This window comes from Lonchura striata, chromosome 2 (assembly GCF_046129695.1).
Source record: "Lonchura striata isolate bLonStr1 chromosome 2, bLonStr1.mat, whole genome shotgun sequence".
Lineage (NCBI taxonomy): Eukaryota > Metazoa > Chordata > Aves > Passeriformes > Estrildidae > Lonchura > Lonchura striata.
In genome coordinates this window covers 70,515,099-70,531,686 of record NC_134604.1, presented here as the reverse complement: position 1 = coordinate 70,531,686, position 16,588 = coordinate 70,515,099, and the positions used below count along the sequence as shown (strand labels likewise).

Below are 16,588 nucleotides of genomic sequence, written 5' to 3'. Positions count from 1 at the left end.
TTTTTGGTACATTTATTAAAAAAATAACAAAACCAGCAAAATAAAACAAACTAAAAGAAAAAAATTATAGTCAGCACTTGGAGCACATTTGAAAAATGTGGTTTGACATGATGAACTTTTGGGTGTAGGCTGTGCATGCAAGAGGCTGTCTTTTTACAGATGTTGGGAGACTTCATCCCCAGTGTTTACCACAGTCTCCAACAGTAATGTTTAATAAAGTTTCTTACCTCCTACTTGAAAGATCAGGAGAAGGGAGCCAATCTGCTGCTTTGTAAAGACTCAAAGATATATTCAAAGAAACTTGCTTTCCATTTATGTTGATGCTCAATAGTATATAAAACATACATATTTAATCTATATATACAGATCTTGTACATATAGTATCTGAATTGTCTATATAATATATAAGGATATAGAATACATCCTTTTGCTTATTTGGGGCTAGGTAAACATACCGCCTTCTAACTTTTACATGAATATAAACATCTTCACTTCTTTTTTTTTTTTTTCTTTTATGAAGGAATTTCAAAGTGAGCCACATGGCCTTACATTGGCTTGCCTTTTCCATGGATCAAGGGCACACACACAGATAGCCACTGCAGTGCAGTTGACAGGCAGCAGCTTGTAAAATTACATAACTTGAGGGTATGTCTGAGCCCTTAATTCTTGTCAAATTAAGGTTGATACCACTGAGTTGGGCCATTCAACGCAAAGGTCATGGGAAAGCAGTTTTTGTAATAGGCAAATATTCTTTCCCCCCTTTGACCAGGAATACCCATATTCCAGGAATAAAAAATTTTAACCTTTGCATCTTACTTCCTATCCTGATAATAACAGATGGTACTCTGTACAATGCTACCATGTTATTGCTTTTAAGTGCCGTTTGGATTAGCTTTGTTATTTTGAGTAAACTCTCTTCTTGTTAGCATTGACTTGACATGTTAAGAAAGAAACCCAAACATAATATTCTACATTTTATTCTCCTCAACTTTACTAGTTAGTATATGTTTCCTGTATCCATGGAAGAAACATACAGTGTTGCAAGTTCTGTTTTCACATGGTTGTACCAAAAAAAGCTTTCTTTTAGGTTTGCTGATTCCAGTAGCGACTGTAATTAATCATGGTTCTGAAAAAGAAAAAGTTGGAGAAAATAAACATAAAATCAGTGGCAAAGAAAGTATTTTTACATTTTGCCCTGTCTCTTGTTGTTTGGTATAAGAGGCAGAAAATTCAGTTATTCTGTTTATTCTGTTTATTGGCAGAAATTTTAGTGATACAGCTGGGATTCATGTGTTCCATATTAGAGTTACTGCTGTTGAACTGACTTGGATTCACAGAAACTTTACTTGCTTTTAAGGACCACACCTCTGCATATACTGCCATTATAATGTAATATTGGTAAATTAAGGAAAGAATGTGTATTTAGGTTTACTGCTCAAAATTATGCAGGAGACACTTTGGGTAATTCTTCAACATTAGCACATTTTCAGAATATGTTAGAACTAAGTCTTAAAAAAGAAAATCAATTTCTTGAATAAAATATGGATAATATGCACATGCTTTCCACAATCAGAAAACAGTGTACACCTCCTCCCTCCTTTCTGAATGTATCCCATCCAGTTCACAAAGTGTTTAATTGCATATTTAAATTTAATCATGTAATCATCTAATAGATGTAAGTACAAGTTTAAATTTAAAATGCAACTCCTTGCTTTACTGAAGCGGGACCATTAATTCTGTGAAAAGAGTTTATGAAAATGAATACATGTCTGAGTAACACTGAAAGCAGAGTTCAGCAATGCCCAACGGGCCACTTCTACAATAGCAATCCGCTTCTGAAATGTTGGTCTCTGCAGGGAAGATCTCTATCATTATAATTAGAGCTAGACTACAATGGACTGCTCAGCGTAGCTATTCCAAGAAGTTCTTTGAAGGTGAAGATGAGTGGTAGGCATTCTCAGGAATAGAAAATTGCTTTCTCAAGTGAAAAAAAAAAAAAATCAACAAAATAAATCTTAAATAGCTAGGTGGCTAAAAAAAATATACGTTTTGCCATCCCTATTTAGAATGAAATCACTGTATTTCCAGTTAGAATATTGCTGATGGACATTAAAGAAATACATAATTTATATTTTCCTAGAATACATAATATGTAACCATACTTGAAAATAGATGTATTTTTAAGCAAATGAATAGAGACAAAAATATAGAAGCTTCATCTCCTGTGCTTTTTCTTTTTTCCCTTCAAAATTGATAATTCTTTTTTTCTGCAAATTGTGAAGAACTATTTAGTGCTCTTAAGTACATTAATAAAAATAGATGTAATGATATAAAAATATTTGAAGATGTTCAGATCAGTTTTTTTATTGTCTGTTTTTTAAATGCTTGTCCAGTCTATCTTTAATCTTCTAAAGACTAGATCAGGCAGCTAACTAAAATTGAAAACCTGATACCAAAGCACAGTCGGATCTTCACACTAAAACCAGCACACCTTGCTATATAGAAAGGATTTTATATATATTTGCTGCTTCTCACAGATATCCTGGAACTTCATGCAGAAATTTCTTCAGTCTGCTAAAACTATAAACTTAAAATTACAGCTGCAATATCCTAGACACTGAATGAAAAGTTTTTTTTTTTTCTGTGGGAGATTGAGGTGCTCCTGCCAAGAGCATTCAAGTTATGACAAAATAATTATGACACTTATTGCATTTTCTTTAAAAGTAACATTGGACATTTGGAAAAGAGGCCATAGAACTTAGCTATGACTGAGAAACTAGCATGGCTCTGTCCTCTCTGCACATTCCCTCCAAGGATTTCTACAAACTGATGAGGTTCCCCTGACCCTTCTTGAGCTTGAGGCATCCCAGCTCTCTCAAACTTTGATCACAGGAGAGAGAATCTCCAGTTCCTCAGTCATTTTTGTGGCTTCTCTGTTGTACTTTCTCCAGTTGCTCCACTCTACAATTTGGCAAGTTGAAGGCATGTAAAAAAGATCTGCTATGAATTTGCTCTTCAGATTTTGATGTGACAGTGGAACATAATAGTACAAATTGAATGTAAATGGAAAAATTTAAGCAAATGTAAATGCAGCAACACTTATTTCTCTTCATGCTGAAATCAGGAAATGAACAATGAAACTTTCTTTCTTCTGTATAATGGCCATGATCTGATCTCTCCACCTTTTTATATTACCCTATTTACTAGCAACTACATGATACTATAAGCTACAAAAACTGTTTTTATTTAATACATTTGGTGCATTATTTCTTTAATTTTCTGGATTCTTTATTTCATAGAATAGAGTGTTTTCTTTGGTGTTAAGTGGTCTAAAGTCTTAGAATTAAGTAAATTTTTCAAAATTCCTCGGTTTTTTCAATCCCTATAGGTATTATAACAAAGCAATATGGTATCACAACCTCTTTGGTGCCTATGTTTGATGTGTGTAGAGGAAATACCACAGCTATTCCAGAAAATTATTCCTGAGTAATACAATTCCACTAGCTAGGCTAGGAGGTTCTCTCCTGACATTATGAAATTGCAGTAATGATATTGCACAATTGTATTTATGTACAATTTGATTAGAGGTTTTAACATACTCTGGCAGACATTTATCTCAAAATTTAGACTTACGACTGCATGGACCATTTCTTAGGTTATTATAGTCTTTAGGTTTTAACCAAATATCTTCTGGGATAAATAGGCACAGTAATTTATTTTTGAAAGTTAGTAAAATATGGTTTGTGGTTTCTTAAAATTTTGCTGTCATAGAGGTACTCTATGTTTTATTCATTTTTTCTTATTGAATTTAGGAAGACTTCACAATTGATTGAAATAGATGGGCTGTCAAAATTCATAGGTTGCTTAAAAAATAATTTAATTTTAAAATACATAATTTAAGACAGTTTCAACAGTTGTAGTTAAAATTTTCATCCTTTAAAATTATTTTTCACTTTCCACTTAAAGATAAAAACATTTGTAGCTGGAAACATTGCTTAAGTCTTCACTAATTTGGGTATAAAGTTGATCTGTTTAATGTTGACTAGAGATATTATCTAGTATTAAAAAAAAAAAAATCACCGAAGAAAAAGTTTGCAGAGTTGAAATTCTGGGTTTGATCTTGGAAGTGACCATGATATCATGACATATGCAACAAAGCAGGATGATAATTTTGACAGCATTTGAACTTCTGTGGGTGTCTCAGTGCCCAAACATTTCCTTATTAAGGGAAGTTCATGTATTTGTGCCTCCCTCTAGTGGATCACTCTCTCAACTCTGCACTAGGAAATGTTCTCCATATTAAATTCATGTGGCATTAAACATTCAAATGTCTTTGTTTCCATGGTGAGGATCTGATTCCATTCTCATGGACAGTCTAAATGTGTTTGTGTGCATCTTCGCTCATTATGGCACATTTTGCAATATATCTTTTCTAAGATTCCTTTTCATACTGAAGGTGCCGATGATCATATCTATCTATATATGCAACTAATGTTGCACAAATAAAGACATTTTCCTATTTTAAAAAAACATTCTCTTTTTTTTTTTCCTGTGCCACACACCTCTTTTTCCCAGACTTTCATTTACATGATTATTTTCTGGAAATGTCTGCAGTCTGCCTTAACTATTATTTAATTATATTTCAGGTACTACCAAGGTGAATCTTGTGAAGATCCCTTCAACTGCTTCCAGCCCTCGAGACACTGCTCTGGCAGCTGTTATCTGCAGTGCACTTGCAACAGTGCTCTTGGCTCTTCTCATCCTTTGTGTTATCTATTGCAAGAGGCAGTTCATGGAGAAGAAACCAAGCTGTGAGTTTCAAATTTTTCCTGTTTCTTGGTGATATTTATAGAGTGGTATTAGTTTGGCAGATCTCTCTGTAGGTAAGGAAATTAAATGTCTACATCTTTTAAGCAAGTTGAGCATTGAGATGGTCAATGTAGCAGAGTCCAGGACTCCATCCACGTTTGTCAGCTCAGTGTGGGAATTTCAGCTGCTATTGAGAAAATGCTGTGTAAATGCCCAGAAATACTCCAATTGCATCAATCCCATGTCATACTCTGCTAGATGCTGCACAGATACATTTGGACTATTCATGATGGGACATTAAAGAGTTGCAATGTCAATGTGGAAATACCAGTTTGGTATTTCAGTGCATCAAATGCTATTGTGAAATACAGATTAGGTCATCCAGATAATGAATGGCCAGATAATGACCAGTGTAGATGAGAGATTTGTCCTTAACAGTTTTGGTTTTATGGGCATATTCAAGATGAATTAAATGCCTGAGACAGATTTGTAAATTTATTTTAAATCCTTAACAGCTCATCAATGTAATTTGTTTATAGTAAACATTTTTCTGCCTCTTAATTTAAATTAAGAAAGAAGAAAGTGAAAAGCACTCTTAATTCCCATTATAAAACTTTTATTAAAATGTGTTTATAGCATCTAATGAACCCTGGATGCCAAACAAGAACACTCTCTAGGATGAATTGACCTTACTGCTGCTCTCAGCACAAGCGGAAATTTACAGAGGCATTGTAAGAATTGTTCCTAACCTAGAATTTGCTTTAGACATGAGTTTTGAAAAATTCTGACACGAATTACACTGAATTCAGACTTCATTTAGTGAAGTGCAGTAATTTGTTTCTCTTGGCCTACAGTTATAGAGATTAAAGGTAGTCTGCTGTTAATATAAAGCTCTTTGAGATAATATAAACAAAATCCCAGTGGCTGAAAGCTGACTCTGGAAAATTTCAGATGGGAATCATGGAGAATCATTAACCACTGCAAAAATGTAACAGTGAATAAGATATACTCTCAAATCATCAAAATGAGAGCAGATGTCTTCCTAGAAGAGGCTGTAGTTAAACCAGCTGTTCTAGGCTTTGTTGCAAAAGCCATTGTTTACATTATTGGAAGCCACACGGTCACTATGGATCTTTCAACTGGAAAATGTATGGACATACTTTATAGCATGAAAATTACACATTTTGTAAAGATAGAGAGCTCTGAGGAGGAAAGAGGGTAACACTTACTGACATAGATTTCTATTCACTTTATTCCCAGGGTCTCTGAGATCACAAGACATTCACTACAACGGCTCTGAATTATCATGTTTTGATAGACCACGGCTAAGTGAATATGACCACAGAACATGTTGCCAGTGCCAAAGAAGTGCATCACAGACATGTGGTATGTTATGTCTACTGAAAGGTGACTTTATTTTATCTAACACTTGAGTTGTGACAATTCAACTCCAGAGCTAACACTGTCAAACTATCCTTTGTCCTAGGTTAATTTCTTAATAAGCAGAAAGGATTTTTAAGTAGCTATTGGGGCTTTTTGTTTCTTCCTGTATTCATTTTAGTAACTTCACTTGAAAAAAAAATTAAAATGTCTATCTCATTTATTTCTGATAAAAATAGCACTGCATATGGCTTTGAGACTTAAATTAGTGTGAAGGATTTACCAGAGAGTATCTAAGAATGTGATATGAATGCTAAAGGACATTAACAACCTGGATAATTAAATAATTGTCATTTTTTTGAAGTCATGTCATAAAAAATGCAGTTACGACATTAAGAAACAATAATAAGGCAATAAGAAATAATAATAATAATAATTAAGAAACACAAAGTTTAACACAAAAGCACTGGCTTAAATATCATCCTGATAGCTTTACTCAGAATGCTTCCACTTATGTGTATTCAACTGAGAAGAAAATTAATTTTAAAAATAGGTACTCATGACTGGCTTCTATGTCACTACTAGAGGAAAGACCTGGCTTTTATAAAAATTTCAATTTTAAAAGAATAAAGATTTTTTAAAAATGTTTTTACAGCAAGAAATCTCTTGCTGTAAAAACATTTCCTCAATCCATGTATTATAATGTAACTAGCAAAATAATACTCAAATTTGAAAAAATCAGAGACTAAGTTTATACAGAGCTTTGATAGTTTAAACACTACTAAAATTAATTTTCATTCCTTAGGACCAGTTCACTTGATTCCCTCACTGTGCTGTGATGAAACCTGTAGCATGGAGCACAGCAGTCACAGTTGTGCTTTCCACTCACAGACCACGCTCAATGAAAGGTAACTTAGATTTGCAAATGTGTATTAAACATGAAGTATTTTTTATGCAGTCAAATTAATATTTATACAGACATAACAGCTGCTTGAAGTGGAATGAGGGATTTTGATGAGCTGTACCCATATCATCCCAAGATGACAGTGTAAGAATAGATTGTGCAAGAATAGGTTTATGGTGAAAAAATTAAGTATTACTTAGTAAATACTGATTTGATCCATGGGTTTCTCTGAAGAAGTGGCTTCTCTCACAAGCAGATAATGTTCCTTCTACTCTGTGGTACCTTATAGGCTTTGGCCACCCCCTCTTCTGCTAATGGTTAGCAAGTTGCTGCATAAACCCATGAATCTGGGGGGATTGAAGTGCAGCTCACAAGTGGCATGAAGATTTTTTTTTAAGAAACACTTTAGGATGGCAAGATTTGAAATATCTGTTATTTCTGAATTTCTAGCAGGTTTTAACTTTTATTTTCTCCCAGTCAGCTGAGTATAAGTATAGTAGTAGTTATTTTTACAGCAGGGCCACGAGCTAAATATATAAAATTTATGGTGTCCTTCAGAGTTTCCCGGTTACAGATTTTAATACAGGATGTATTTATTTCTTTTAGCTAGAATGATTTTCCATATAAGGTTTAAACTGGTCTTCAGCTGTTTTGTTCTTATGGCCACATGTTACTAAAAATGTAGAGGCAGCTTCTTCATAAGTATTGTTTGTGCAAGGTGACTTAGCGACCTAAGTACAAATATCTAAATCTTCTATAACAACTTGTTTAAATACCAACAAGCTTGAGTCATCCTTGTATACCACTGAGGCTGACAAATTGAGAGTTGTGTACTTTTTGAGGAATCTTTTGGTTAAGGCTTTAAAAATAACTGTAATATCCATGCTATGTGGACATCAAAGATCCTGTGGTTCCTTCCAGTAGAAATGGAGCTTGTGCCAATTTCCTTTACCAGAATAATGTATTTCCTTCAATTGTGGTGCAATGTCCTGACTTTTGGCCTCATCTCTGCAAATTCTTTGTGTGTATATCAAAGCTATTAAAGCATCATGTTTTGGAAATGAGTAAGGCTTCTTAAAAATTGTTCTAGGCATGTTGATATGGGACAAGTTTTGTCACACTGCATATCAGACTTAATATAGCCTTTGCATTTTTAAAAATCTGTAGAAGATTTTTGGAAGTAAAACATATTGGTGTAACTTCCTGGTTTTGTTAATACTTATTTTGGTGTATATATAGTGAAAAACACTACTGGACTTTCAACAGCGTTTGGCACATGTCACTATTATGATGCACTTTAAATAAACTTGAGGTAGATAATACTGAGTTTCCACTTCTACTTTCTTCCATTTTCCATAAAATAAAAATAATTCTTACTCTACTTTAACATTATGTCCTTATTTCACATTTTGAAGGCTAGACATAACAAACTGAAAAATCTAAAGTGAATGCCTTAACAGGTTTAAAGCAAACATGAAGTTTCAAGAAGCCTTGTTGCCCATTCCATTCTTCCAGTCTGAAGCCATTTTACTTTTACTTCCATTAGTTTTTTGTCTATCTACAGTTTGGGGGAGAAGAAAAACCAAACCCCTCCCCTGGTGTTGAAGATGCTAGACTGCCCAACCACCTTTGTTGCTGCACTTCAAGCCTGTTACATCTTGTCTTAATACTCCCCTATCAATGCAGTGAGAAAAAAAAAAAATCCTTCTTCTTTGTGACAGTGTTTATATCTGAATACTACTATAATATTTTTGTTATATTTCTGACCCTAAACAACCCCAACTGTAGTTCATGTTCTGTGGAATCCTGGATTCACTGTCCAAAGTAGTGTTCACCAGGCCTTTTGTCATTTCCAGACAAGGAACAAACTGTATTCCTTCTCAATAGAATTAGTTTGTACAGGATGTCTCTAGAGTATTAATGTAACTCTATTAAACCTTCTTGAAATACCTATAATTACAAATGATCAGTAATTAAAATTCTGATAATATTTTCTGGAATGCTCTGTAAACCATGTGCCTTTTAATCCTTCTGCAGAGCTTCTGATTCTGTTGGAGAAATGATTCCTGCTTTCCTTGGTTCTCTTTCACACTCTACTTGTGGAGACATTCCAGATGCTTGGCCTCTTATGCAAAACTCAGCTTGTTGTGACAGCATTTCTATCTGTGAATCATATTCAGAACTGGCTGAAGGATCTACAAAATCCTGCAGCCCTGAGACTGAAAATGCAGCCGCTGTTGAATTGGATAATAACCAGGAACCAAGTGAAGTACTTATTTCAGCTAAGTCTCTTGATGGAAATGTTGCAAAGTCCTTTGAAATCTCCGAACACAGAACATGCACAGAAGTTTCATCACTTCAGAACTCGGTGACTGCTGAGGGCCAGCCAAAGACAAAGTGTAATGGAACAACAAATGACTCTACGGACTGACAAAGAGGTAAAAAACATAACTACAAAGGAATGAGAATAAGTGCTCCAGGCATGTAGAGCTAGATAAATATAAAATTGCAAGAAGTTCTAGGGTTATATTTCTCCATAGGTTACACCTAGCTATTGCTGAAATAAATTAAACCTCTACAAGAGATCCAGCAGTTTCACGTTTTTAAACCATTAACTACATTTGAAAGGTGTAATTACGTAAACTGTGGTGTTGAAATATTATTCAGAACACAGGAGTAAATCTGTACATCAGTCAGCTTTTATCAAGGATAATTTTTTTCATTAAATTTCAAAAGAAAAATTCAGTTCAATAGTCTTGTGACCAAATCATCGTGTGAGGCTAGCCTTTGTTTATGAATGAGAACTGAGGAATTGGCTTTGCTTATTGCAAATAAAGCATAAAAGACATACAATGTTCATCTAAAAATATTTACAAAGCCTTTCTGTAGAGTCATTGCAGTAGTACTAGAAACACGAGAATCTCAAATGCCTTATAATGCCATTTATATTCCCATGTCATCAGATAAAACATAAGTTAGTCTATAAAGTGCAACTTTATCTATAAAAGCTCAGAGAAAATACAGGTCTGAGGTCAAAGTGCAAAGACGTGATAAACAATTGTCTCAACTATGTAACAATGGAGCTGTTGCAAAAAGTCACACTGCTGCTGCTTCATCATTATATCTTTTTGAATATTAGCTGTGCTCCCTATTTTTAAAATGGAATTTTCTACTTTTGGAAGTAATCCGGGGCCTCAAGTAACTAATCTGTGAAAGGATCCCAAATTATGGCCTGTGTTCTGATGGCAAGTGGTGTTGTTACTCCAGGCTTATGCAGGTTGTGGCTGAAAGAAACAGTCTCCTGTGCATGAACTCAGAGGCAGGAACACAAGAAGTTGCCACTAATATTAATAATGCACCAAACTTAATTAAGAAAATTATGCTATCTGTAATTATTAAAATTTTGGGCCATCTGCAGAAGTAAAACTGCATTCCTTTGATCCGCTTCCATTTGATTTGCATTAACACTTTTGTATTATTCCTAAATATGAAGTAGAAAGTAGTATTTAGTAAAAACCACACATATTCTGAAAAGTATGCAAGAGCAGTAGTTTCTTTGTAAATCCGGCCTTAATTGTTTAGGTGACATTGTCAAGAGGGGGAAAGGGAAGGGATCTGACTGTTAAATCAAGAATAGTTTTGCCATTGACTTCAATGGAACTTGTCACCCTGAACATCTACTGTGTCAGTGATAACATCAGCCTTATCCAGGTGGCACATGTTTCTCTCAATGTATTATTTACAGTGTAAAGTTTTGTCTGTAACAATGCTGGGCACTACCTGCCCATGTGTCAGATAGCAGCACTGACAGTTTTATTTTTGTGTGTGCCCAATATCATTTGGTGACAGTCGTATTCTGTAGCTGTGTGTAGGAGAGGACAGTGACATGGATACAACTTCAGATCTCAACACTGCTAGTTCCCAGCAGTTTTAAGAGAATGCATTTCCATATTAACAAGATTTTAAAAATCATAAATTTGTGGGTGTTTTCCCACCAAACCATGCATCAACTTCAGAGGCATGCAATTAATATTATTTAAGAATTTTCTTAGCTCAAAAGAACCACAGGATTTCAAAATATGGCTACAAAAATTAGCTTTTATTTCACTATACTTGTTATGGTATATGAACTGTAAATTTTCTTATTGATTCCTATGTGTATGGAGACAGCTTTTCTAGCATCTCAAAATCCTGTATGCTTTGATAGTAGTCTACTGTCCTCTATTACTACTGAGATTTCTGTATACATTTTAATAATCAAGGTCTTCAGGAAGGTTAAGTTTTTCTTCTTTTTTTTTCCTATGATAGACCGACCCTACTGATAATTTTGTACAATTTCTCCCCATTCAGGCTCTACAGTGCATCATTATGTGTGCATTTTTGGCAAAGAAATTTCAGTAGTGTTCACAGGACAGGATCAAGACTAGACTTACTTGAGATGTATTTTGAGAACAAACACTGGCTCACTGTAAAACTCCAAAACAATTATTTCATCACAGTCTATAGTTTTTTTTTCCCATCTGCTCTTCATCTTTCCTGTCTTTTTGAAATATTTTGAGGCAAGGATGGTCTTTGTACTGCCTGAGGATGTATTACAGTCTTGCATAGGTCAATGTTTTATTGTTATATTTTGAAAGAATAACATAAAATCAGAATATAGCATATTTTATATATGTACACACAAGTCTAAGCTTTTTACTGTGGGTTTTCATACACGTTTAATCTTCAGGTGTAGGTGAATTTTACAGCAGGCAGTAAGTATACCTCTACTCTTTTATTGTTTAGTCAAATACAGAAGTGCATATAGGTTTCTTACAAATTTATGTAACCACTCTTTTCTCTCTTTGTTTTAGGGACTGGAGCTGTTTCTCTCAGCAGTAAAGCTGAATGCTTGCCTTACACTCCCCTGCTGATTCTCATCAAACATACTCTGGTCTTCAGTGTTCCATGGTTTCCAATCCATCTGGAAAAAAAATGGCATCATTTCACACCTTCTGAGCAGTTGTGTCTGAGCTGTAACAGCTGTGAAGTTAAACTTAAAGAAGCATCCTGTGAAGACCCTGAAAGTGGATTTATGACCTTTTCAATCTTTATTTTTAATTCCTCAGAGTCTCAAAACATCTAATGGAGTGAGCTTAATAGTATATGTAAATACAGTAAGAAGTAAAAATATTTCAGTTTGTTTAAGGGGGGGAGGTCTCAAATATGGCTATAGATGTCAGAAGATGTGGGACAACATGGTGCCAGTTACTCTGCCTGCAGATTTGTGCATGCATTAGGATTTTTTTTTTTTTCTGCTGGTTCTAATTTTAAATAGTATTCTTGCTATTGAAGGATGAAAAAAAAATCCATTTATGTTTATAAAAGGATCACCTATTAATAAACTGAAGCTTTTGTTATGTATTACATTATAGTCAATAAGCTAGTTTGGGGAGTTAGAGAATTAGCATGTTACAGTATGTGTGGTTGAAGTCCCCTCCATCTAATTATTACATTTTTGGGAGGTGGCATTGTTCTGTTAAGTGTATCAGGAGATTAGCTTTAAATTAGATTTAGTTTCATGAAGGTCAGACATATAGATAAGGACATTTAATTAGTAGTCTAAGTATTGGAATAAAGCACTTCTTGTTATAGCTTATAATTTTGAATGTTGAAATAATTATAATCAACTGTCAAATCAAAATGTCAGACTATAGCAGGTATGCCATGAAAGTATTTATGCAGTGAGACTGTTACCAAGATTTTCTATTAATGCATTATTTTTAAGGGTCAAGCTCTGTGGTGAACTAATTTTGTCTTTTAGGAGTCACCTTGAATCAAGACCCTCTGTTCTTCTTACTGTAATTCTTACTGTCAATTCAAATTTTCCACACAAAACATAAGAAGTGGTTTGCTTTATCACACCCCTTAATATTTTTTTTCAGCATTTTCATCCCTAAAATAGTTTTTGCTTTGTGGATAATGACAATAACCTCCACTGATTCATGACACTCAACAGGCTCATACTTGTCTGTGATGAACTCTAGCAATTATTCCTTAAAGTACCCAATGTGCCTTGACTAAAGCAAAGCAATCAGCAAAGCAGATGCCAACAAATTGGCAATAAATATTACTCATCTTTCCACACATGGTTTGTGTGGCAATGGAAAGGTTGAGACAATATTCAGAATCCATTATGGAAAAAGACTTTTGCTTTAAAGCACACACAAGAAGGTTGGACCTGCACAAAGATAGCTAAAAACAGAACAGGCAGCCATGGCAGAGAGACACTCCAGCTCTTCACCAATGAGACAATTCATTTGTGCAAAAGCCATGAACAACACTTCCCAAATTCAAGCCAAACTGAACAAGCTACCCAAGTGATTTCTTTGCTGTTGTTGGGTTTGGTGTTTTAAGTAGTAGATACCACCTTTTGGTCACTGATGGAATAATAAGCAGTTATACAGTACAATTACTCAGATAAATACTTTCACATATATATTTAAATATGAGTAGTTTTGAATAATTTCTTTGTATACTTTCATACATTTAAGAAGTTACAAAACATTATTTTTCACTACATGTGCATGAAGAGATGTGTGCTCCTCTGTATATACTTTGTAAATAGAAAAAAAATCCAATGTGCATTTCAGTATATGGCAAAATATTTCCAGAACATATAGAGATTTAACTTTTCACTAATAACAGTTATTGAAAAAGCAATGTTCAAAAATTTTGCAAGCATCTGCCACAGTGTGTTTTCTCATTGGAATTTAAACTTTGTATAATTTTTTTATTCAGCAACCCTAGAGAAAGATTTTTTTTTAATGAGTGAAAGCTTGATAGCAAATTGGGAGGAAAAAATGAAGAGAGTGTTTTTTAGATGTATGTGTATATTTTGTATATACTTTTTTCCTTAATTTAACCAAATTGGTCTTTTGTATATTGCCTGTGGCAAGCAATGTTGTACATGCCAATAGAAAACATCCACTATCACTGCATTTAGACTGCTCACATGTCATGTCTAGGGACTTAACAGTGCTGTTTTAAATACTCCTTTAACAAATGTAAATTAAAACCTTGTATAAATTGTTTTGTAATACTTTTTCTACTTGTGAATAAAATGTTATGTGAACCAGTCTTGGTTTGTTGACCTCAAATTAATAATAGCTTTCTGTACAAATTTAGTGATGAATTCTTCTAATTCTTTTAGAATTCCATAATGGGGTAATTGTATTAAGGTTATGGTAGAATTTGGTGTGTCTTTGTCTTGAGATGTTTGCAGTTTAGCAGTAACATCATTCTTCAAGCAGGAGGACCGTGAAGAAGCAGTAAATTAACATCAATCCTTAAATACATAGTGCTTCAAAACTGCTTAAAAATTCTGCTTCCCAAAAAATGAGGGGGGAAAAAAGAGATGGAGGAAAAAAGTCAGATTGCTGTCTTTACAATGTCTTAGAGAAGAGAACCTGGTGCTCCACACCACTTGGTTGTTTCAGACAAGACAGATAAGCAAATAATGAGACTAGCTGTATTTCTGAAGCAAGATTGGAGTCATGGCCCCAATTTAAATGATAAAAAAAGGAATGGCAGAAGACTGAGAAGAAAGAGAGATTTGATAATTGCATAAAATTGGTTCTTATGATAAAGCCATAAGCAGTAACTGGAAACTGAATCCAGATCGGGATTGCAGATAACATAAAACCAGGGTGCTTGTGCTGGAGTGTGTGATTTTTGGGGGGAAATTTGGGGGAGACTCAAAAGCTGCTCTGTCCCTGTCTCTGGTTTAGTTGAGCAAATTTCACATTGGTTCTTCTTGATGTAATGCTGTTATTTCTACATTCTTTGAAGTACATAATCCAGAGTTTAACTGGGGATCTCCTGCCCAGAATAGCGAGGACTTTTTATTACCTCTGTGTCCATGTGCTGCATTTCTGAGCAGTCTTCTCCTTGTTTTCTGCTCTGACTGCCACATGCCCAGCCCACCTGAGTGTCCTTGGAGTTCACTTGGAGGTCTGCAAGTCTGCACAGCAGCACATGGCATGTCTGGGAGGTCACTTTGTGCCAAGACAAGGATCTTCATGACTCTCAGCACTGCCAGGATTGCAATGGAGTGCCCCCAGCAAAAAAATTTTAAAATATAATCAATAAACAGGAATTGAAAATCAGATATTTACTCTATCTGGAAACTAAGTACAACTGAGAACACATGACATACATGACCACAAAATTTGCATAATGTTTGCTCATATCAATTAGTATATAAATGTCATTAACATATAAATGTCATTAACAAGGCTGCAATTTTCCATCCAAGCTTTCCAGAAGGTCTACAAAAAAATCCACCCACCCCAAAATCTTTTCCCTGCTTGCATTCCTATTCAGTACAACAGTATTTCCTGCCTTTTCTACAAGGTAGACAAGCCCTTAATCCAGTCCTCCTCATCCTACCAGGAGTTTGAGATCACATGGCTTTTCCCTTTGTTGTGGGCTCTTTGAGGGCCTTTGGTTTGCATTCCTATGAAGTCCCTCCAAGCAACAACCTCCATGCATTAAATTAATCCTCTCACTGTCTCTGGTGATGGAGGTTTAGATCAGTACCTGCAGCACATTCCAGCGCAGACACTGCTGCTTTGTTTTGCCCTTATAAAAAGGGGGGATTGAAGGAGGGTGCAGTGTTCTATCAGGCATGGAGCAAGCAGAGGCTGGGCACTGCAGAACAGAGCCACACAATACACACTTTGTGCTGGCAGGGTGCAATTTAATCCATATTTAGTTTTGGCCTGAGTGATGGTAAAACCCACTTGCTCTTCACATAGCAGCACATGAGCCATTTCGATTATGTCCGATAAGGTGGCGCTTTCAATAGTCCAAAAATAATCGTGGGTGGATTTGCTGGGGAGCCTGCTGGTTTCCACAACAGCACTGAATGATGGGATTAGAGGAAATGTTTTCTAATAGCCAACTGAAGGAGAAGGTGGCAGATTGGGGGCACACTGAGGCTTCTACACAGCACCACAGTTTCAACAGCAGGGTCAGCCGAGTAGGACCAAGGGGCTTTTCCCATAATTTGATTTTCTAAATCCTTACCAGAGTTGGAATTTTTTTTTTTTTTGATTGATCTGACAAAAAGAGATTTGGCTTGTTCAAAAGGTTATAAATGACATTTTTCTAAAGCATTGGTGGAAAAGTAGACAAAAAGAGAAAGCAGCTTTTAGAAAGTGCTTTCCCTGAGCCTTTGTGGAGTTTTCCATTTCTTTTACCCAAGTTTCAGCCTCAGTTTATGGATGGATAATTCACATGCTATTTCACATGCAAAAATTCTCTGAAGTATAGCAGCTAATATATCAAAATATGGTTGTAACCAACAGTTTAAGGGAGAGCACTGATTTACAAGTTAGAAAAAAATATTAAACCTTGGAATTCCAGAGACCATTTTGATTTGCCCCAGATTTGTATCACACAGTTCATTGGAACATGACAATAAACATATATAAATACAGAATGTGTGCAAAA

At 35.0% G+C, this 16,588-nt stretch overlaps 1 protein-coding gene across 3 annotated transcripts in view; it reads left to right on the top strand.

Moving 5' to 3' along the window:
• The window catches only part of TNFRSF19 (TNF receptor superfamily member 19), a 55,725-nt gene extending 41,513 nt beyond the window's left edge, over window positions 1–14,212 (top strand). For all 3 annotated transcript variants that reach the window (XM_021530631.3, XM_077781460.1, XM_021530632.3), the window contains 5 exons: window positions 4,647–4,811; window positions 6,070–6,195; window positions 6,995–7,097; window positions 9,131–9,531; window positions 11,947–14,212. In XM_021530631.3, the coding sequence (XP_021386306.2) occupies window positions 4,647–4,811; window positions 6,070–6,195; window positions 6,995–7,097; window positions 9,131–9,524 (788 nt within the window). In that variant the 3' untranslated portion in view covers window positions 9,525–9,531; window positions 11,947–14,212. The remainder of the gene's footprint in view (window positions 1–4,646; window positions 4,812–6,069; window positions 6,196–6,994; window positions 7,098–9,130; window positions 9,532–11,946) is intronic.
• The last annotated feature ends 2,376 nt before the right edge of the window (window positions 14,213–16,588 follow it).